Source organism: Colobus angolensis, unplaced genomic scaffold (genome assembly GCF_000951035.1).
Source record: "Colobus angolensis palliatus isolate OR3802 unplaced genomic scaffold, Cang.pa_1.0 Scaffold52, whole genome shotgun sequence".
NCBI classification, from domain to species: domain Eukaryota; kingdom Metazoa; phylum Chordata; class Mammalia; order Primates; family Cercopithecidae; genus Colobus; species Colobus angolensis.
In genome coordinates, this window is record NW_012118710.1 from 2,989,584 (window position 1) to 3,014,308 (window position 24,725).

At 34.0% G+C, this 24,725-nt stretch overlaps 1 protein-coding gene across 3 annotated transcripts in view; it reads left to right on the plus strand.

Annotated features, from left to right (window-relative positions):
- The first annotated feature begins 249 nt into the window (after nucleotides 1-249).
- Nucleotides 250-24,725, plus strand: part of ADAM2 (ADAM metallopeptidase domain 2) — a 106,631-nt gene continuing 82,155 nt past the window's right edge. For all 3 annotated transcript variants that reach the window (XM_011960669.1, XM_011960671.1, XM_011960670.1), the window contains exons 1-6: nucleotides 250-401; nucleotides 1,313-1,389; nucleotides 4,246-4,301; nucleotides 13,424-13,502; nucleotides 16,328-16,404; nucleotides 16,822-16,990. In XM_011960669.1, coding sequence (XP_011816059.1) covers nucleotides 347-401; nucleotides 1,313-1,389; nucleotides 4,246-4,301; nucleotides 13,424-13,502; nucleotides 16,328-16,404; nucleotides 16,822-16,990 — 513 coding nt within the window. In that variant the 5' untranslated portion in view covers nucleotides 250-346. The remainder of the gene's footprint in view (nucleotides 402-1,312; nucleotides 1,390-4,245; nucleotides 4,302-13,423; nucleotides 13,503-16,327; nucleotides 16,405-16,821; nucleotides 16,991-24,725) is intronic.

Sequence of the window (24,725 nt, forward strand, 5' to 3'; positions counted from 1 at the left end):
TGTTGGGGAAACTGGTCTTGAACTCCTGATAACGTGTTTATATATATTCAATTAAAATTTTACTTAAGAAGTGTTTATGAATCTTCTTGTTCCTCAGCTGTTGGAAGTGATTTTGCTGTCGTTGTTGCCTGAATTAGGCATCACGTCCCCTGAAGTGCTTGTCCTGCAAGACGCAGGGCCCGGGAGTTCGCACGTTCCACAGCGCACTGCACCCAACCTCAGCCCACCTGGGCTCTCCCAGCCGCCTGCCTCTTCCAGCTGCGTGGCCGGGGCGTCATCTCGCGCTCCCAACAGCCCTGTAACCACCAACTGCCATTATTCCGGCTGGGAACCAGGACTTCAAGCCATGTGGCGCGTCCTGTTTCTGCTCAGCGGGCTCGGCGGGCTGTGGATGGACAGTAGTAAGTAGAAAAACCCCTTCTTTGGCCTTTTGGGACCCTCGGCGCTACTCTCCCTTTGCCTCCAAGTTACACTGGACATCCCTGGGAGGATGCTTTCCTGTGGGGTTTCCAACTCGGCAGCTCCGAGCTCATCCCCGGCATTGCCGCCTACCCCAACCAAAATCCATAGAGAATAAGGGCTTTCCCACACGTCCTGGAAACCTAAGAAAGATGGGAGGTCCCAGGCCTTAAGAGGATGCTTCAAAATTGTAGTTTCAGATCCTGCTTTGCATTTTTCACCACAGTGAAGCTTGAGACCCAACTTTTTTACTCTCTAGATGAAGAGTCCAGAGTGAGGGGCTTGAGCCTATTGACCCAAGGTTACCAGATCCTACCTACAGGGTAATACTCCTAAAGCAATATACCTACTTCTTTTTTAAAAAAATATGGCCGGGCGCGGTGGCTCACGCCTGTAATCCCAGCACTTTGGGGGACCGAGGAAGGTGGATCATGAGGTCAGGAGATCGAGACCATCCTGGCTAACACAGTGAAAGCCCCTCTCTACTAAAAATATAAAAAATTAGCCAGGGGTGGTGGTGCATGCCTGTAGTCCCAGCTGCTCGGGAGGCTGAGGCAGGGCAATCACTTCAATCTGGGAGGCTGAGGTTGCAGTGAACGGAGGTTGTGCCACTGCACTCCAGCCTGGGAGACAGAGACTTCGTCTCAAAAAAAAACAAAAAATAAAATAAAAAATAAAAAAAAATTTAAAAAGCCGGAAAAAAACCTCCTTGTAATTTTAGAAAGAAATGGGAAGATAATAAAACTGAGAAGCAGCGTATAGAATAGAGATTAGAGATGTAGATGAAAAACTCATAAAAGAAGCTCTGAAATGATGGGTATTGTTCTAATAAAACATTTTGCACATTTTGCAGATTTTGATAGTTTGCCTGTGCAAATTACAGTTCCAGAGAAAATACGGTCAATAATAAAGGAAGAAATTGAATCGCAGGTAATGAATCACTAACATTATTTACAAATTAAAAATCATGTAAATATTTTATTTCTAAGAAGTTAATCTGCCATTTTCCGTTCATGCACACCTGTTGAATTTTACATTTATACCCAATTTTTATTTATACCCAATTTTCCATGAATGGAAAAGTCCTTTTGAAAATGAACCAGGATCAACAATGTTTCACAGAAATAACGGTGCAGTGATGCTGGATATCAAAGCCCCAAGTCCATTTTCTGAATGTCTTCCTCTTGGATGTCTTTGAATAATCATTGGCTTGATTGTTCTAGAGATTCTGTTCTCACTCATCGTTCAGGCTGTATTTGGAGGAATTTTTTTGTCATTGTTGCGAAGTAAGCCTCGGCTTGCTTATATGGGATGATGATCACTTGAATTAATGATGTGCTATATTAATGATTTTTTAGCCCTGATTGCAAATATGTTAATGATTAGGACTCTTTCTTTCATGTTATTTTAGATTATTTTGGTTCAGAATTATTATTCTCTTTTTAAAATTAGAATTTAAAAGCTTCTTGTCATTTTCACTAAGTTCTAGAATCCATTTCTGAAGTGGAATGTGGTTTCTTGAGACATCAATTTTTTTCTTTTTTGGTTTGGTAGCAGATTCTTGGTAATTTAAATGCAAACATTTCCTTAGCATATATCCATTTGTCATCCTAATACAGACATTATAGCTTAAGATGGTATGTAAAACATTTTTAAATGAATGCATATGTATTAATAAAACAAATCATTTAAATAGAAAATAAGCAGTGAGGCTTTTATGACAGATTTTTAATGTAAAAGAATTATAGGGATGTTAATCATATTAGAAAGTAAGCAGAGAATCTATTTGGAGAGAAGTATTTCAAACAAGAATAACTTGATTGTTATAAGATAGTGATTTGCAATAAGTAAAAAAAAAAATGCCCATTTTCAACTGTCAAATTCATGAGAAAAAAAATTGTCTATTTTGTTAATGTCTGTATTTTTCTTGCCTAGAACAGTGCCAGATATAAAGAAACAAATTAATAGTATTTTTTAAATCAATGAGGCTATTACGCTAATTAATTCAACAAATACTATAAAAGTAATATGAAAATATATATTTTAAATTATTACAGTTTAATAAAGACTAAAAACCATAAGACCATTCAACCTAAAATTACTTAGATTTTAAAAAATGACTGAATGCAACTCCTAAAAGTGGAAAATGCAATATGAAAATATAAAAGTCAGGAATTTAGAGTAGAACAGAGACAGCTGAAGAGATGAAATGCAACATATGGAAGGCTAAGAGAAAAGGACAGAATTAGAAGCTTGAGCATAGAGTGATTGGCATTCCTGAAATAGGGGGAAAAAGAAGAAGAGGTAATAGTAAACATATTTTAACTGAGAAATGACTTTAAAAAGTTGAATCTTCAGAACTATTGTCCCAAATCCAAAGCAGAGTTTATTTCTTGAAGTCCTAACCCCTGGTGCCTCAGAACGTAAGCATATTTGGAGGCAGACTCATAAAGAGGTAAATTAAAATGAGTTTACTAGAATAGAATGGACTCTAATATCATATAACTGGTGTCCTTGTAAAGAACAAGGAATCTGAGCATAGACGCATGTGGATAATGAAGACACCAGGAGACCAGGAAAAAGCATTCCATAAAGTCTAAAATCCTTTCTTGATTAAAAACTCTTAACATCCTTTCTTGATTAAAAACTCTTAGGGCCGGGCGCGGTGGCTCAAGCCTGTAATCCCAGCACTTTGGGAGGCCCAGACGGGCGGATCACGAGGTCAGGAGATCGAGACCATTCCGGCTAACACGGTGAAACCCCGTCTCTACCAAAAAATACAAAGAAAACACTAGCAGGGCGAGGTGGTGGGCGCCTGTAGTCCCAGCTACTCTGGAGGCTGAGGCAGGAGAATGGCGTAAACCCGGGAGGCGGAGCTTGCAGTGAGCTGAGATCTGGCCACTGCACTCCAGCCCCGGCGACAGAAACTCTTAGAAGGAAGGTACCTGAATATAATTAAGGACAGTTATGAAAAACCCATAGTTAACATCATAATTAGTGGAAAGGAACTGAAACCTCTCTTTTTTTTTTTTTAACGTAACCTCATGCGGTTGCCCAGGCTGGAGAGCAATGGCGCCATCTTGGCTCAGTGCAACCTCCGCCTCCGGGATTCAAGAAATTCTCCTGCCTCAGCCTCCTGAGTATCTGGGATTACAGGTACCCGCCACCACTCCGGGCTAATTTTTTCTATCTTTTTGTAGAGACGGGGTTTCACCGTGTTGGTCAGGCTGGTCTCAAACTCCTGACCTCATGATCCACCTGCCTCAGCCTCCCGAAGTGCTGGGATTATAGGTGTGAACCGCTGCGCGCGGCCAAAGCTTTTTCTTTAAGATGTGGTGCAAGACAAGGATTCCCACTCTCAACGTAGTACTGATATCAAGGACAGAGAAAAAGATATAAACAGTATCCAAAATCAGAAGGAAGTAAAATATCTTTATTAGCATATGACATGATCCCATATATAGAAAATCCCAGACTCCACCATAAAACTGTTAGATCAAACAGATGAATTCAATAAAGTTGCAGGACATAAAATCAACATACACATTTCAAAATGAAAAAATAAAGTATATACATTATTTTATTCATTATTTTGATTATGAAATCTAGAGTTATGTCATTATAATGTCAAATGCCATTCAAATAAATCAGTATTAAATTCTAGTTTTTTCTCCTTTTATTAAATGAATGTGTTGTAGAATGTAATTATCATTAATGTAAAATGATGGTTATCCTTTCAAACATTTTCCTCATTTTCTTTGTATTTTTACTGTGCTCTCCTGCCAGGTATCCTACAAAATTGTAATTGAAGGGAAACCATACACTGCGAATTTAATGCAAAAGTAAGTAATCATCATTATTTTATCAATTCTCTTTGTTCTACTTATAATTTTTGTTTGAAATTGTCCAAAATGTAATTTTGCATTTGAAAATATTTCTAGCTACTTGCCATTCATTCGTTCCTTATCATATGATTTAAGCCTATATGACACATACCTATAACTTGAATTCAGAGTGTATGTGCCCCTCTTCCTTGTTCCCAGTAGCACCAGATTTTTATTTGGTTATCCAAGAGGTTTCATAGAGGATGAATTTTGATAATTTTCTATCTCTCATAAAAAATTTATATGGCTTGTTTTTAAGTTCTCTGATATTCAAGGTATATTTCGAAAAACATAGCAGATTGCTGGATGTTGTGAATCATGACACATTTTTAAATTAGTTTACATACTTTATCATAACTTATTAAGGACTTAAAATTAAATAAAATTTGTAATTAGCCAAATTCAATCTCAGGTCAGTTGATGAATTTGGGGAAAACAAGCACAATATACAGAGAAATAAAGAAAAGTGAAAATTGAAATGATTCTTCAAGTGATGAGAGCAGACTTCTACAAATTCTCAAAAGCAGAATCCTGCAAGTGAAGTTACCAAATCAATACAAAAATAAAAAATACATCTGTATCATTTCTAGAATCCATAGCCGCAATCTTTTTATATATCATAAATTTTGGAAAATGTTTTCTATTTATAAGAGGGACGGTACTAGTTTGAAGAAATACCATTTAAAAAAGACTCAAAATTACTTTTTTCTGAAGAAAAAAAAGTGCTGCCTTCTGCAAGACATACGTAGAGCAAACCTAGGTAGAATCTCACCAACAGCTGTTACTTTATAATGCCAAGTGATGAGACTGAGAGCAAGTCAGTGACCAGTAATAAAGCATCCTCTGAAATTACTTTCTGCATCACAGATACAGTATTTATAAATGTTTAATACAGATCAAAATCTGTAAGTGTAATTAGACATATAAGAATATCCGAATTAAAATATAGCCATAACAGTAGATTTTTTTTTTTTTTTTTTTTTTTGAGACGGAGTCTCGCTCTGTCACCCAGGCTGGAGTGCAGTGGCGAGATCTCGGCTCACTGCAAGCTCCGCCTCCCGGGTTCACGCCATTCTCCTGCCTCAGCCTCCCGAGTAGTTGGGACTACAGGCGCCGCCACCTCGCCCGGCTAGTTTTTTTTTTTTTTTTTTTTTTTTTTGTAGAAAGGGGGTTTTCCCCGGTTAGCCAGGATGGTCTCGATCTCCTGACCTCGTGATCCACCCGTCTCGGCCTCCCAAAGTGCTGGGATTACAGGCTTGAGCCACCGTGCCCGGCCAACAGTAGATTTCTTAAGCTCTTTTTTCTATTAGAAAAAATGTATAGAATATACAGTACAATTTATGGTGATGTAATGGATGAATCACATACTGTGTACCTTACAAATAATGTCGTTATTTTCTTGCACACAAGCGGTGAAAAGGTACTTAAGAAAAAAAAAATCACACACTAAAATAAAAAAATCTTTTGAATCTAACTATATCCTCAATGACTAGCATAATAAAATTAGAATGTAATTACAAAGCTGTCATCAGAGAATCACCAGATATTTGTAATTTCAAGAGCAGTTGCCAAAAAACTCTTGGCTCAAAAACATTCAAAATATTATTGTAAAATATCAATAAGAAGCAAGAAATAGAATATTACAAATCAGACATTTTAGAAATGAATAACCAAACATATAATAAAAGTAAAATTCAAAGCTTTCATTGTTTTTACGTTTTACCTGCATCAGATAAGAATAAAGTGTATAATATTATGGGATGGGACAACATAAAGTGTCGTTGGGTTGCCTACGCTGGTGGAGTACTGAAGCCTTTTGTGGCTACTGTTATTGGTCTACCTCAAGCCCTGTCAGTTCCTACCCAGGGTATCCTGGTAACTAGTTAGTTTCAGGCATGGTCAACAGTTTATAGATGCTTAGAGTGATAGCAATATTTACTTTCAAAAGACAATGAGGCGTGGACTGTGTGCAGAGCTAACATCAAACTGTATCTTTTCCTGGCAACATGACCATCTCCGAGGGCTTTCAAATATACAAAATAAGGACACCAGGAACCAATTTTATGACATTGCACAAAGTGTTCTTGAGAAACCTGAGAAGAGATCCAGATTGGTAGGATATTTAGAGTAACACCAAAGCCGATGAGTACTTCTGATATCTTTTAAGATGCTATAGTTTGTCTATGACGTGCTAGTCATTGATCTCTTTTTGTTTATATCTCTCAGGACTCTGAATTTTCAGTTTGAGAATTAACATCCTTGCATCAATCATGGAGATTCTCATCAATTTTTAAGTTTAATTGTTTCTTTTTCTCACTCTACTAACCTTTTCTGGGATGCTACTGAATATACATTTGGACCGCTTAATATAAATCTTAGTGAATCATTATTTTGTTCTCTAAAGTTAGCCGTTTTTGACCACTTATCTATCACATATTTCTACGTACTCATTCACGTTTCCTGTTATTCCTGATTTTGTGCTTTATTCTGGAAGATTTCCATTTCACTGTTTAAGTATGTCTAGTCTACTCTTCAAGAATATTTTTCAATGACTACGTTTTTCGTGGTTAGGATTTCTGTACACAGTGACATATTTCTGCTTTGTAAATCTTTTATAGCTTTTTATCTCTGTCTTTTATCCATTTCAACATTAAAACCTCTTTATTCTTAAGTTTTACAGTTTACTTGATTATTGCTATTTTTCTACATGATTTCTCCCAGTTTTCAAGCTTTGGACTTTTCGATATGCTTGGAACCATCACTGATGAGCTCCTTTGAGTGAACCTTATTTTCTACCATCCTCTAATCTTTTTTGTGTTGTGGAGGCCTCTCTTTGGGAGTGGTTTTATGGATGCTTCTACTTGGTTCCTGCCACGACAATTAACTGGATCAAAAGTTTATACTTTATCAGCTCAGGATTTTGGTGATAATAGGGCTGCTTGGAATCCATTTCACGTCTGCCTGAGATATAGTTTAGGGTTTTCATTTCTGCACGTGATGCTATTTCTGCCTCAGTCAGTATCGGGTAGCATCCTTTTGTCCAGGGTCTGTGTACAGCAGGTGTCTTAGTCTGTTTGGGCTGCTATAATAAAATATTAATACCATAGACTGGGTAGCTTACAAAGAAAAGAGATTTATTTCTTATAGTTCTAGACACTGGGAAGTCCAAGATCGAGGCACTGGCAGATTCAGTGTCTGGTGAAGGCTCATTTCCTGGTTCTTAATGGCTGCTCCATGCTGTGCCCTCACACAGTAGAAGGAGCAGGTCAACTCTCTGAAGTCTCTTTCATAAGGACACTAATTCCATTCAGAAGGGTTCCAGCCTTGTGACCTGATCATCTCCCTAAAGTACCACCTCCTAAAACCATCACATTGGTGATTAGGTTTCAAAATATAAATTCTGGGATGAAACAAATGCTGAGATGATAGAAGCAGGTATTGATTTTTGTTTGTTTGTTTCTATTAGCAACTTGCAGAGGAAATTTCTAGCTCTATTCCTTTCATTTAAAGGCTCACATCAATATGTTCTGATGCTGGGGACTATTGTCTCAAATAATGTGTTCTCATGCTAATGACCAGAGGACATTAAACCACCTATTCTTAAGGTATGGTTCTGATCTAGAATCCATCTTACTTTGCACAGCTTCACCTGCTCACTCTTTCAGCTGTGGTACCAGCCTTTGTTTCTATTGCTTTAATCATTCCTATTAACCCTATAATATAATAGAATCGGGAAATATTTTGGCAAAGGGGAGATAGTAAATATTTTAGACTCTGAGTTCTATATACTCTGTTGCAACTACCTGCTGTTGTAAAAGCAGCCATAAACAGTTTGCAAATGATGGGTGTGGTTATTTTGCAAAACCACTTTATTTTCAAAAACCGTCTATCAGCTGGATTTGACCTATGGGCCAGTTTATTATCCCATTATTTACAGTGTAGTCCTGTATTTGAAAATTATTATTGTTCATCAGTCATTTCAATATCAAGAGTGGTGATGGAAACTAGGAAGTAGGCCTCCTTTCTGTCACAAAATCACTGTCAATTATCTTTAAAAATTTTTAATGTTCATTGCATAATAAATTGGCATAAATTAAAATATAAAATACGTTTATGCAGTTAAGTGTCATGAAGTGAATATTTATGTAACCCTCTGACTTTACACATATATTGACTGCACTCAAGAAGTTGTGCTATTCATCATTTCCTGTAATAGCCCCTCAGTCCTTCTCACTACTTTTCTGGATTGTTGTGATATCCATTTTCCTGATTTTGTTTATGATTTATTATCCTAGCTAATGTGGTTTCTTTTTATCTGTTTTCTAGCTCTAAATAAATGAAGTACAATGATTTTTCTAGTTTCAGTCACTCAAAATAATGTTTGTGAGGTTTTTCAATGTCGTTGCAAGAATTCCAATTTACTCATTTTTATTACTGTATAGCATCCAATTTCATGATTATACAACAATTTATATCATCTTATTTTGAACATTTTGTTTCTGTCTGGTTATGTTAAAATATATATTCTTTTGGACATATGCACAATATTTTGTAGCACATATAACTAATAGCATACTGATGGGTTAAGTTACATGCATTTTCATAATTACCATACATTTCCTCCAAAGCATTATACTAACTTACACACCCCTCTGAATTATATATTCTATTAATAGTGATAGATGTTTTAAGTTTTAAGTTTATAATTATATACTTATGTCCTACTGTGATTTAGTATGTATTTCTCTAACTGTAAATAACTTCTCTAACTGTAAATAATTTAATATGTATTTCTCCAACTGTAAATAATTTCTCTAACTTTTTAAATACAGCAATTAGCCATATGGAATTTCTTCCCTGTGAAGTGCCTGTTTAAGATATTTGTTCTTTGTCAAAAGATGTTTAAGACATTTGTTCTTTGTCAAAAGATATTTCTAATCTGACCTTTTCTCTCCCTGTGTTTTCACACTTATGGTATTTGGCAAAGATAATTCTTCCATTATGTTAAGTTATATTTGTATCTTGTATAAGAAATCCTTTCTTATTCAAAGACCATGACTAAATCTTATATAATCCTCTAAAATATTTTTAGTTTTGCGTTTCACATTCAGGTCTTTGTTGAAACAGAAATTGGCTTTTGAATATGCTGCAAGTTAGACAACCAATTTAATTTTTCTGTATGATTTTGCAAATGTTTCAAGAGCTTTATCGAATCTTCTGTCTTTCTGTACATGTCTTCTATGTGACGATGGTTATATATTACACATTTATATATGGTTTTATCTGTTTCCAGGCTCTTGATTAAACTTTTTGGTCTATTTGTCTGTTTATGATAAATTTTGATAGCCTAAATATAAAGCCTTTTCACCTTTTTCCTCATCATAGATGCTTTGGCAATTATTTTTCTTTCAAATTAGCATCCAGTGGACCCAGCACAATAAAAAAAAAAAAAAGATATTTCTTCACTCCACTGTAATGTAATCTTTTTTATAAATTAAATGACTGTATATAAAGGAGTCTCTGGATTCTTTGTTCTCTTCTCTTTGTGTAAATGCTCATTCTTAAACCCTGTCTATTTATCTGTCCAAATGTCATAGTTTTAACTACTATGACTTTATAACAGGTGTTTATAACCAAATTTGTCCTTCAGTTTTAAGGTGTGCTTATTCTTCTTGATTGTTTAAATTTTCATGTGATTTTGGAAACATTATTTTTTCTGTTTTATCTTTTGTTTTATATTCCTCTTTTTTCTTCATTGCCTGTATCTGATTGAATCTACTAATTTATATTATACATTATTCCTCAGTTAAATTCTTTGTGATACATTCTTTTGCTCTTCTTTTAGTAGTTCTCTATGTTAACATATCAACTCTTGAGTAATTGAATCTATTACAAATTATTCCTACTACCAATTACCGTATGTTTTTAGATCCTTAAATCTCTAACTCCCTTTACCCTCTGCTTCCCCTTCATTATTTTTTTACACATCACAAACCTGTATATTTTTACATCCCCATGAAGTATTGCTATGTTTTATAAAGTCAGTATTCATTTTAATTTAACCAAAATTTACCAATTCTGGTGCTCTTTAGTTCTCCCTACATTTCTGTGCTTCTATCTGGAGCTAATTTTGATATATCTCAGGAATTCTTAATATATTTCTATTATAAGACTGCTTGTTTTAAATAATATATGTTTTTATTTGTCATTATATCTTTATTTAATTATATTCCTTCCCTTCCAGTTATATAAAGGTCTAATTGACAGAAAAAATTATATATATTAACAGTTTGCAGCATAGTTTTAGATATGTATAGATTGTGAAATGATTAAGCTAATTAACATATCCATCACTTCAAATACTTACCTTTTCTGAGGTTGAGAATACTTGAGATCTAATTTCTTAGCAATTTTCAAGTATAAAACATTACTAACTACACTCAGTTTGTTGTACAAAACCTCTCTGGAACTTATTACTTCTAACTGAAAATTTCTTCTCTTTAACCATCATCTCCCATTTCCCCACTCTTAGCCCTTAAAAGCCATCATTCTACTCTCTGCTTCTATGAGTTTGAAGTTTTTAGACTCTCCATATAAATGAGATTAGGTAATATTTTTCTTTCTGAACCTGGCTTATTCTGCTTCACATAATGCCCTCCAGATTCATCCAGCCTGTAACAAATGAAAGAATTTTTTTTGTTTTTATGACTGCCTAGTATTCCATTGTGCATATATACCACATTTTCTTTATCCATTTGTCCATTGATGGACACTTAAGCTTGATTCCATATCTTGACTGTTGTGAGTGCTACTGCAATAAACCTGGGAGATGTTTACTACAGATATCTCTTCAACATACTAGTTTTATTTGCTTTGGATATACACCCAGTAGAGGGATTGCTGAATCATACTCTAGTTCTATTTTTAGTATTTTGAGAAACCTTATTATTTTCCATGATGGCTGTACAATTTACATTTCCACCAACATCGTGTAAGTGTTCCCCTTTCTCCACATCTTTGCCAACACTTGTTATCTTCTGTCTTTTTGATGATAGCCAATTAAAGAGGAGTAAGCTGTTATCCCATTGTGGTTTTGATATACATTTTTCTGATGATTAGTGATAATGAGAATTTTTTCATATACCTCTTGGCCATATGTGTGTCTTCTTCTAAGAAAGTCTATTTAGGTATTTTGCTCATTTTCAATTTTTTTTTTTTTTTTTGCTATTGAGTTGTTTGTGTTCCTGTGCATTTTGGATTTTGACCCCTTATTAGACCTGTAGTTGACAAATCTTTTCTCCCATTCTTTAGGTTGTCTCTTCGTGGTGTTGATTGTTTCCTTTGCTGTACAGAAGCTTTTAAATCTTATACACTCCCATTTGTCTAATTTTTGTCTAATTTTGTTTTTGTTACCTGTGCTTTTGTAGTCATATCCAAAAAATCATTGCCCAGACCAATGTCAAGTTTTTCCTCTTTGCTTTCTTATAGTAGTTTTAGCATCACAACTATTATTGTTAAGTTTTAATCCATTTTGAGTTCTTTAATATGGTGTGTTATAGGATGCAATTTTGTTTCTCTGCATGTGGGTGTCCAGTTTTCTTTACGTGATTTCATTGAAGAGACTGTCCTCTCTCCATTGTGTCTTCTTAACATTTGTCAAACACCAACCGACTGTAAATATGTTATTTTATTTCTCTTATATCTATATTGATCCATTGGCATATATATCTATTTTTATACCAGTACCATGCTGTTTTGGTTACTATGGCTATACAGTATAGTTTGAAGTCAGGTAGTATGATGCCTCTAGCTGTGTTCATTTTGATCAAGATCGTTTTGGCTATTTAGACAAATTTAACTAAGGAGGTAAAAGATCTGTACACTGGAAACTATAAAACATTGTTAAAAGAAATGAAGGAAAACAACAAATAAATAGAAAGATAAACCATGTTCATGAACTGGAAAAATAAATATTGCTAAAGTTGTCTATAATACCCAAAGCAATCTACAGATTCAGTGTAAACCCCCTGAAAATTCTAAAGACATTTTTCACAGAAATGGAAATAAAAAACGATGCTAAAATTCATGTGAAACAACTTAACTATATTCTTACAAATTTTTGCTGGAATAAATGCTAAGATGTCTTTGAAAAAGATGTCCTTTGCCTTTTAAATAATCATTCCATTGTTTTCTGGCTTTTCTTTTTTCCTTTTCTATTGATGAATTAGCTGAATTATTTGTTAATTTGTTTATTAAGAATTATTTGTTTCTTCAAAAGTAACATCTTTTTTTCTTGAAACTTTAAAGAAACTTTAAAGATCTTTAAAGTTTATCTGGGTTTTTGTTAGTCTTTTGTTTTTCTTTTGATGATATGTTTGTATCTGACTTTTATTTCCTTTTATCCTACTTGATTTACATACAGGTTTTTTGATACTGTGTCATCAATTTTGAAAAAAAAGTGCTCTGATCTTCAGAGATTAGCTTAATTTTTTATGTAACTTTGGCAAACAATACTGATGCTTGGGGTGCATTAGTATTAGTAACAACGTAGATACAAATCTCTGAGTTTATATTATTGTCAAATGAGACAAATAATTATATAATAAATAAATAGAGTAGAAAGAATGTGAGAAGGTAATATATGCTTGGGCAAAAACTATAGAGCAAAGTTAGAGTATGGTTTAAATATCCTATTCTTTGGTGATTGAACAAGTTGACATTTTAAATAAAATTTTCAAGATAAATCTCAGTAGGAAGTTGGTGTATAAGCAAAGACTTGAAGTAGATGGAGAACAATGAACTATGTTGGAGAACTTTCCAGGAATAAAATGGTACAAATATCCTGAGGTCCAACCTTGCCTGCTGTGTTTGGAAAACAGCTAGGAGGACGGGGTAATGATAGAGTGAGTGAAGTCTAAGATGTTTGAATAAAATTTCGAACAAAATCCATACATTTAGAGAATATCTCTCTCTTTTTCTTGCTCTTTCTGTGTCAACCTACGTATCTATAATTAATAAAATAAATGTTTCAAAACAAAAGGTTAAGAAACAAATTTTTTCATTTTATCTTCATTTTTCAGAAATTTTTTATCCCATAATTTTAGAGTTTACAGTTATAATGGCACAGGAATTATGAAACCACTTGACCAAGATTTTCAGGTATGTTTTTTATGATCTCTTTTATTTTTGTCATGTGAGTTTCTATGATCACCTTATTTAGTGTCCACGTAATAAGAGTCTAAAGGATTGGGTCATGGCTTTGTGGCATAAGTTTAATGTTTTCCTGTTGATGATGTATACTGATGTACTGAGTTGGCCCTATCAAACAGATGATTAACCAAAAAGACATGATTGTAGTGTTTCTAAACTACTTAGAAACATGCTAAGGGCTTATGTACCTTAGGTGATAGGCACTAAACATGTTGTGAAATACATAAAATGAAAAGCCATGACTTGTATCAGGAAAGCTAAATCTGAAGAGAAAATAAGAATCAAATCTTCTTTGAACTGTGTTCAAGGACCAAATAAGTACACATGAAATGTCACACATGTTTAGGAGTATATTAAATTTTCATCTATTTAGAACATGTAGAGCTTAATTTAATATTATCTATAGTTTGTTGTAAAAATAGTAAAGAAGAGTGAATAAAATTGCCGAGATTGTTCATGCCGAAAAAATCATGTTTTTTAACCTCAGCTCTGCTCTACTAATTGCTGTTGTGTTTTCCACTTGCATTCCTGATTTTTATATAGCGACTCAATCAAGTGTTTTGAAAGTAAAGCATTTTTAGAAAGGCTAGGATTTCAACAGAAGAAATAATAGATATGGTCAGTTGCTTTAAGTTTTGCACAAAAGAGTACACAACTCCATGAGTGTGTGTGCATATGTGTGTTTGTGTGTTTGTGTTTGCATAAATGCGAGAGAGGAGAGAAAGAAGACAGAGTGAGAATCCAAGACAGGGGCAGAGGAGATCACAACATCCCACACCTGTATTTTGCATCATTCTTCCATATATAACTCTGCTTCCTACCTCCCAAGAGGTAACCATGACAGTTAAAAAAAGAAAGCAAGAATGCTACAGAGCATTCAAAGCATCAGCAATCTGAATGTGGTAAGTAGTTGCATGTTGATCTCAAATGTAGTAAAAATATGCTGCCATGAAAATAAATTACGTTTGCCAAGGTTGCAGGCCTACCTCTATCCTAGGAAAAAGCTCATTAAATTCGGTTGGGAACAGGTATATTTATTGGATTACTTATTTTTCTTAAGTCCACACATGATTTCCATTCCTAAAGTCATATTATCTTGATAAATAAAGACTTATCTACAAAAGAAAAAATAATCAGCCAACTAGATGAGAAAAGGGTTTGTTCCCTGCATCCAGAGTAGGATAAATGTAAGCCATTCATCATTGTCCTGGATCTTGTCATCTCTCCAGGACAAACAGATAGTCATCATAATTAAAAGGCAAAATTGCCAGGATGCTTAAACAATCTAAAATGTGTGCACACATAAAAACAGACCTCAGGCCGGGTGTGGTGAGTCACGCCTGTCATCCCAGCACTTTGGGAGACCAAGGTGGGCGGATCACGAGGTCAAGAGATGGAGATCATCCTGACCAAAATGGTGAAACCCCATTTCTACTAAAAATACGAAAATTAGCTGGGCTAATGGCGGCATGTACTTGTAGTCCCAGCTACTCAGGAGGCTGAGGCAGGAGAATCGCTTGAACCTGGGAGGAGGAGATTGCAGTGAGCTGAAATCACGCCACTGCACTCCTGCCTGGCGACAGAGTAAGACTCCGTCTCAAAAAAAAAACAAAAAACAAAAAACAAAACAAAACAGAAAAAACAGATCTCAAATCCTCAAATTATGAAAGGCAGCAATTGGCGGAAATGAAAGAAATAGACAAATAATAAATTATATTTGAAGATTTAAACGTTTCTCTTCCAATAATTAATGAAGTAGAAAGAAACTTCGTAAACTTCTAAACGAAGTAGAAAGAAATTCAGCAAATATATCAAATGTATACACATAGTTTTCAAGTGCAAATGTAATATTGAACAAGAAGATATTATAGTGAAGGCAAACAATGCAAAACTGACAGTGATAAAAATAAAAAATAAAAATAAACTAGGAAAGGATATTGGATAATAAGTGAAGCTTTTTGATTCTTCCATGAAAATTTTATTCTATGCGGCTTAAAAATGACTTATTCATTCATTTCTAAGTTTCTCAATGATATCATATGTTTAAGGTTGATGTAACTTCCTGATTATTCCACAGATTTAGAAATATTATCAACATGGGTATTAGAAACCACATTTGGAAGGAAGGAGATAAAAGCTGTGGAATGTTCAAGATGTTTTTACCTTCATTATATAAGTTTGAAATACACCCCAATTGGTGATAAAAATAAAAGCATAAATATTTTCACGTAAAATTTTAAATAAGATGGAAATAGAAATACAATGTATTGAGTCGATAAAGTATGGTATTTGGAAAATAGTACAAGTAGTACAAACTGAGATTTTAGGTATCATGGTAGAAAAATGAACTATAAAGCAAAGGTCAATACAAATTCCAGGTGAAATTTGCAAATGAAAACATTTTGATGGAATTGAAAAACATTTCGATGAAATTAAAAATTAACTTTGCTTATTTACCATTATCTACCATGCAACATTGTCAGAAAAGTATGAAAAAAATAAGTTTTGAAGATGTTGACCTCATTGTAACAACTGAGAATGTCATACTTAATTTAAAACATATAGAAATATGAAAATATACTCATTTTTTATGAATCTGTGGAGAGTACTTTGGAAAACAGAGCCATATGCTCATCTAATAACATTATAAATCAATTTTTGAAACAATGAGTGTTTGATGCATACAAACAAAACACATACATGTATTACATATTTGAAAATTGTATCTATAACACAAACCATTCTAATGGAGATATGCGTATTTTATTTTTCAGAATTTCTGCCACTACCAAGGGTATATTGAAGGTTATCCAAAATCTGTGGTGATGGTTAGCACATGTACTGGACTCAGGTCGTAATTTACTGTTTTATGAATTACAAAATAAAATATTTACTTCAAAATTATGTTAAACATTTTAACATAATATTCAGTGGTTCTAAAGTGAGGCATGACTATTGTGGGAAAACTGCCACTCACAAAGCCTGGTATGGAAATACTTACAATGGTTCCTGCCTTTATGCAGAATTATGATTCTTTAAATATATTTGGAAGCCATGAAATATGAATAGCTAGGCAAATGCTAATAGTATTACTACGCGGTGTTACTCAGTAAGTGTGTGGATTCCCAGTAACTTTCTTCTGTTTTATCACCTTAGACTCGGGTTAAAAATGATCTGCATACCATGAAAAAAATAATGCTAAGGGACATTTTATTGGCTTTTCCACAAGGCATTATTTTACTTACTATTTTTTTTTTGAAATTTTTAGGGGTTTACTACAGTTTGAAAATGTTACTTATGGAATAGAACCCCTGGAGTCTTCAGTTGGCTTTGAACATGTAATTTACCAAGTAAAACATAAGAAAGCAGATGTTTCCTTATATAATGAGAAGGATATTGAATCAAGAGATCTGTCCTTTAAATTACAAAGCGTAGAGGTAGGTTAATTGAACAGACTCTATGGTTATTACTATACAGCAATGTAAGCACTGAAATTTATAGTTGATAAATTATGTATTTACACACCCATAAACACCAAAACATATAACCACGTGTATGGATATATGTACCAGAAACTTCATAACTTATATCATTTAGCCTTAAAACTAGTTTTGTAATTTTCAAGCACTCTAATCATGACATTTTCAACTGTTAGTGGCATCTTTTTCCGTAATCTAGACCTTTATTGTCAGCAGATGCACTCTTTTCCCCACAGCCATTATGTTAAAGTTCTGGTGTGACAAACACAAATGTCATCCACATAAACAATGAAGATACATATCTAGGGTCCTAAGGAGAATCACCCCATCTTGTAAGGGAACTACCTCAAGGGAGGTCATTATATTTTCCTCAAGAGATTCAGAGTTATTTAATTGCCTCATAAAGTAAGAGAGAGGTTGCTTCTACTAGCAAACAAGATTCACCAGCATTTAGGAGTTTTATAGCCCCAGCTTCATTAGGGTCCTTCTCTAGGTTCCCACTCCAATTTTCAGGATCCCACTGCTTCCCACTCAATGCTCTCTCTTTGACGGCGTATCATGGGAGGTTGGGAATTCAGTTTGCACTGTAATTCATCCACTGACAGGATAAGATTCTGGGTTTGGTTTTCAGTAATCTCAGTTCTGTGGCTATAGGATATAAACATTTATTTCAAGACATACAAAGAAGCTTTTGGGTAATTTATGCATCACTTGAGATGGTAATTGAAATACTTAAGGTTATGCTCTTCTTTCTCCACTTTGTCCAGCAACATTAGGAGCAACCAATCTCATTATATTTGCTAGTTTGGCAAAAATGTTCAAAAGTATCATATACACGGTCACCAAGACCCTTGCCTTCATAAGTGTTTGATCAGAAGTATTCAGTGGTAATATTTTGCCTGTCTCTATTCATCATGCCATGAACTATCTGCTCTCTATAGAATTGTCTTTAAATCTAATCAAAGTTGAAGGCAAATTCCCAAAACTCCAGCACCAAGTCAGAAGATGTCCCCTTAAGATTCTGTTTTCGGCCTGGCGTGGTGGCTCAAGCCTGTAATCCCAGCACTTTGGGAGGCCGAGACGGGTGGATCACGAGGTCAGGAGATCGAGACCATCCTAAAAAATACAAAACACTAGCCGGGTGAGGTGGTGGGCGCCTGTAGTCCCAGCTACTTGGGAGGCTGAGGCAGGAGAATGGCGTAAACCCGGGAGGTGGAGCTTGCAGTGAGCTGAGATCCGGCCACTGCACTCCAGCCTGGGCGATAGAGCAAGACTCCGTCTCAAAAAAAAAAAAAAAAAAAAAGATTCTGTTTCCTTGGTACCTCATTCCTGGTACCAACATCTGTATCAGGGTTCTCCAGAGAAATAGAAAACCAACAAGAGATACATATATGTGTGTGTGTGTGTGTGTTTTGTACATACAGAGAGAGGGATAGAGAGATTTTATGGAATTGGCTTAGATGACTGTGAAGGCTTGGTAAATCCAAAATCTGTAGGGTAAGCAGGCAGGCTGGTTATCCAAGGAAGATTTGCATTTTAAGATCAACATAGTCTACTGGCAGAATTCCCTTTTGTTTAGGAAATACTTTGTTTTCTAAAAAAGGCTTTAATTGGATGAGGTTCCCCCACATAATGAAAGTAATGTGCTTTACTAGAGCTTTACCAACTTAAATGTTAATTTTGTCTAGAACTCACCTTCACAGAGGCATCCAGGGTGATGTTTGACTTAATATCTGGGCACAGGGGCCCAGCCAAGTTTACAGGTAAACTTAATTATCACACCAATATCACATCATTTATTCTTATGCTTCTTCTAAATGTTTCATTCTTTAATCTCACTTTGATATATGATACACTTTAATATTTTGTATTGGATGAGGTAGAAATTCAAATTTTTTTTTCATATCAATATTCAGCTGTTCTCACACCATTTGTTGAAGAGATTATTTTTTCCCCATTGAACATTCTTGATTTTTTTTCAAAGATCAGTTGACAATAAATGCTAGGGATTATTACCACACTTAAAATTATAGTCCATTAATCTTTATGTCTACTCTAATGCCACTACCACATTTTCTTTAATACTGTATTTTTGTAGTAAGATTTGAAATTGGTAAGTGTACGTCCTTCAATATTCTTATTTTCCAAGATTCTTTTGGTTATTCTGGCTACTATGCATCTCCAACCGTATTTTAAAATTTATTTTTAATTCCCATAAAATGGCACCCAGGATTGTGTTGAATCTGTAGATAAATATCAGGAATATTGCTATATTAACAATATTAACTCTATCCATGAGCAGTAGGTAGCTTTTACTTTTTAGATATTCTTTAATTTATTTCTGTAATGTTTTATATATTTAAGTCTAAGTCGTCAATAAAGCTTCTTTTGTTATTTATAGAAGTTTTATTATTTTAGATGTTATTTAAACTTTTTTTCTGTTTGGATTTCTCATTATTAGTATTTTGATATATGATACACTTTAATATTTTGTATTGGATGAGGTAGAAATTCAAATTTTTTTTTCATATCAATATTCAGCTGTTCCATATTGGAACCAATATGGAAAATTCCATATTGGTTCCAATATGGAAAATTCCATATTGGTTTTGTATTCTGCGAACTTGACAAACTTGTTTATTAGTTTTCTATTGAGCTCTGTGACTTTTTATGAATATGGTCATGCCATCTTGAATAAAGATAATTTATCTTGTTTCTTTCCAATTAGGATATCTCAAATTTCCTTTTCCTTACTTCATTGCCCTGGTTACTACTTCCATTATAATGTTGAATAGAATAGGTGAGAAGAAATGTTCTTGTCTTTTCCCACTTTTAGGGAGAAAAGATTCAGTCTGTCACCCTTAAACATAATGTTATTTGTAATTTGTAATTTTTTCACAGGTGTCCTTTATCAGGTTAAACAAGGTTTCATCCAATGTTAGTTTGTTAATGATTTTTGTTTTGTCATTAAGGGATTTTGGATTTTGTCAGATATTTTTTTCTGCAACATCTGCTGAGATAATAATTTCATTTTTATCATTATTTTTTTAATGTGATGTTCCGCATTAATTGACTTGATTATTAAACTAACCTTGTATCCAATCTCTCTTTGTTATAGTGCATAATTCCTTTTACCTGTTCCTGGGTTCAGTTTGCTAGTGTAATTTTGAAGATTTTTTCATTTATATTTATAAAGAATATTGCTGTGTGGAATTGTTTTCATATGATATTTTTCTCTGTCTTTGGTATCAGGGTGATACAAACTTCACAAAATGAGTTGGGAAGTGTTGCCTCCTCTATTCTGGAAGACTTTGTGTAGGATTGGCTTAATTATTTCAACATCTGTAAAATCCATCAGGAATTGGACATTTTTAGGGAATGATTTATATTAGTAATTAAATTTTCTCTTGTAAGTCTATTATAATTTTCTAATTTTTTTGGAGTCAATTTAGGTAATTTGTGTGTCTATAGAGGTTTTTCTGTTTTATCTATTTATTTCTTGGCATATTGCTGCTGTTTGTAGGACTCCCTTGTAGGTCTTTAAATATCAGTAAGATTTTTAGAATCTTCTTTTTCATTTCTGATTTTATTAATTTAAATATTTTCTTTTTTGTGTGGTCAGAGTAGCTAATAATATTTTAATTAAAGTGTATCTCTTTTAAAGCACATATTACTAAGTTTTTAAACATTTTAAATGACATCTGACAATTTTATTTTTGACTGACAGATAATAATCACACTTATTTATGGGATACAGAATGATATTTTGATACGTGAATAAAAGGTGTAATGATCAAATCAGAGTAATTAGCATATTTATTACCTTAAACGTTTATCATTTATTTATGTTGGGAACATTCAAAATTCCCTCCTTAAGCTACATGAAAACATACAATAAATTATTGTTAACTATAGTCACCCTATGGTGCTATAGAACACTAGAACTTTCTCTTTCTATCTAGCTGTACTTTTGTAAGCAATAGCCAACCTTTCCCCATCCGCTCCTCCCCTGACCCTTCCTATCCTCTCATGACCACAATGTCACTCTCTACTTCTATGAGCTCAACTTTTCTAATTGTCAAGGTTATTTATTACATCTACTTTTAATGCACACATTTATATAATTTAGATTTAATCTACTACTTTGTCATTTCTTGTTTGTCTTATATGTTCCTTATTCCTTTATTCTTTCTTCTTTTATATCTAATCTATTTTTTTCAGGGATTTAATCATGCTGTTACATCTTTTTTATTAATCAAGTATTTTTATTTTTCTCCTCTAATGAGCTTTTACATTATATATTGTTTCATATATTTTGTTATTATATATTTGATAAATACAAAACGATTTTTACAACATAATAATTTTAGTGGTTAGTCTAATTAGGAGTTGACAAACTATGGCCCTCAGGCCAAATCTGGCCCACAGCCTGTTTGTATAAATAACATCTATTACTGCTGTTCTATATATTGTTTATGTATACTTTCATATTGTGGTAGAAAAGTTGCGTAGTTGTGACAGAGACTCTATGCCCTACAAAGAAACTTTATAACCATGGCAGTCATTCTTCATTCTCCTGCCTTCCTGGGAAACTACAAATCTATTGTTTTAGATATAGACTTGCCTATTCAAGATATTTTATATAACTGGAGTCTTACAATATCTTTTGTGACTTCTTTCACTTATAAGGTGGTCAAAGTTCATCAGTATCTCATTTATGTTTATGGCTGAATAACATATGCCTGGGTATAAATATACCACTCATAAGTCATATAGTCATAAGCTGATGAATAAATTGGTTGTTTCTACTTTTTAAATATTATAATATTGCTAGGAACATTAATATATGTTTTATGTGGATATATGTTTTTATTTCTCAAGGTAGTTACTAAGATTTGAATTGGTAGGTCATAGACAGACTCTGTGTTTCACATTTTGAGTGGCTGCCAGATTATTTGTACAATGTGGTTGACAATTTTATATCTCCTGAAGCAACATCTGTGGGTTCCAATTCCTCCACATTTATTTATTTATTTGTTTATTTATTTTTTATTTTTTGAGACGTAGTTTCACTCTTGTTGCCCAGGCTGGAGTGCAATGGTGTGATCTCTACTCACCGCAACATCTGCCTCCCAGGTTCAAGTGATTCTCCTTCCTCAGCCTCCCGAGTAGCTGGGATTACAGGCGCACACCACCACGCTCGGCTATATTTTTTTCATTTTTAGTTGAGATGGGATTTCACCATTTTGGCCAGGCTGGTCTTGAACTCCTGACCTCAGGTGATCCACCCTCCTCAGCCTCCGAAACTGCTGGGATTAAAGATGTGAGTCACTGCGCCTGGCCTCCTGTGCATTTTTTTTTTCAGTATTTGTCATCAGTCATTTTGATTATAGCCATCCTATTATATGTGAAGTGATATCTAATTGTGGTGGAAGTATTTAAAACTTTAGAAGTTCTACTTTGTGCTATCATTTTTTTTGTTTTATTTTGTTTGTTTAAAAATAAAAACATATATGCTTTTATTCTTACATATCCTATACCTCATAGGACTGCTACTACTATTATTACTCACATTATTGTTTTAAATAATTCATATATTTTCTCATTCTGTTCATTCCCTCATGCTGTTTTATGCTGCCATCACTTTTGAAAATAAAAATTATTATCATTTAAGTATTCTTCCTGCTGTATTTAAAAAGTCATAAAGTTATTCATTTGTTTTGATTAAAAATTTCATATAATTCCCTGCCCCATTTCCCAAAATACTGAGAGGCTTCTACCAGGAAGTGCTTACCAAGTTGATTATTAAGTTCATTTACAAAATATGAACAAATAAGCATATTCAAAGAAACACCTGAAAATGTAGAGCAGTGGGGAAATCACAGTTCTCAACCATCTGTATTCCTATCCTTCCTAGACCTTCTATTTCATTTTATTTGCTAGCCTCATTTTGTCCTCCTCCTACTTCCAACATAAAAATGTAATTCCTAAATTTGAATATCTATTATTTTCTCTCACTTAAGTTCCATTCTCATAATTCTAAACAGAAAGATCCTATAACCTTATTCCATTAATCATTTTATTATATGTAATATTTGGAATTATCATCTATGGTTCCTTCATTATATGAACATAATCATATCTCCTTAATACTAAAAATAGATTTTAAAATAAACAAAGTAAAATCGAATCTATTATATACCTACCACTTTCCATTTCTTCACATACCAGCTTTGCATTAGAGTAAGTGGAACTATCCATCCTGATATCTCACTAACTATTAATTTCACAAAAATGCAGTTTCTGTCTCCACAAATAATCAGTGGTGATCCATTGTTAAATTGGCTTTTTGAAATATTAAGATACATTTTTAAAGAGTGAAAGTAAAAATTCCCTAGAACTTTGTAGTCATCTTAATTTTCTGCAATAATGCTGTCTCTTGCTTCTCATTCTTTCTTACTTTTTCTGACTTTTCCTTATACATTCACATTTTAAATATTGATATTTGCTGTGTTATATCTCATATTTGAGCTTGTTAGCATCACATATTATATATATATATACAGTACATATATATCTTTTATATATATATATAGTTCTATGGCTTTACCTATTGTGACCTACAGATATTCACTCCCAGTCCAAATTTTCTCCTGAGTTGATAATGCAATATAGGACATGTTGGTTGTTCAGTTGCAACACACACACAGACACCTGCATCCACACACCCCGTATCTATCTATCTGTCTATCTATTTATTGATTAGTTAGTCATCTACATTTTCCTGCCAACTTCATGAATATTTTTACCAAAGACCTTTGATGTTTTAAAATCTGAATATTTAATTGATACATATTGCAAGTGGATCAGTGTAGTACTGTGTGTTCTCTGATATTTCTGGCTAGATCCAATTCCTTAGTCTTTATTTGGCCAACGCAACCTTTGTCCTGAACTTGGAGTCCTCTTTCAATATCATATATGTAAGCGTTTTTGTCTCCTTCTAGGGCTACTTTGTCTTAATAAAATGACATGGATTTTGTGGATTTTTTTTTTTTTTTTCTCTGAGACAGAGTCTCACTCTGTCACACAGACTGGAGTGCAGTGGCGTGATCATGCCTCACTGCCACCTCTGCCTCCCAGGTTCAAGCGATTCTCCTGCCTCAGCATCCTGAGAAGCTGGGATTACAGGTGTTAGCCACAATGCCCAGCTAATGTTTTGTATTTTCAGTAGAGACAAGGTTTCACCATGTTGGCCAGGCTGGTCTCGAACTCTTGGCCTCAAGTGATCCACCCACCTCGGCCTCCCAAAGTGCTGGGTTTACAGGTGTGAGCCACTACGCCTGGCCTGTGGATTTTTAAAATTGGCATCTGCCCACCTTTTTGACACACACATTTCCTGGCATTCTCTCATGCATCTGCGTAGTTTTCTTTTCTTTTCTTTTCTTTTTTTTTTCTGCCCACCTTTTCAACACACACATTTATTTGCATAGATTTATTTAATTTATTTTATTATACTTTAAGTTCTATGGTACATGTGCACAACATGCAGATTTGTTACATATTATACACGTGCCATGTTGGTGCGCTGCACCCATTAACTCATCATTTACATTAGGCATATTTCCTAATGCTATCCCCAACCCCAACCCCATGACAGGCCCCGGTGTATGATATTCCCCACCCTGTGTCCAAG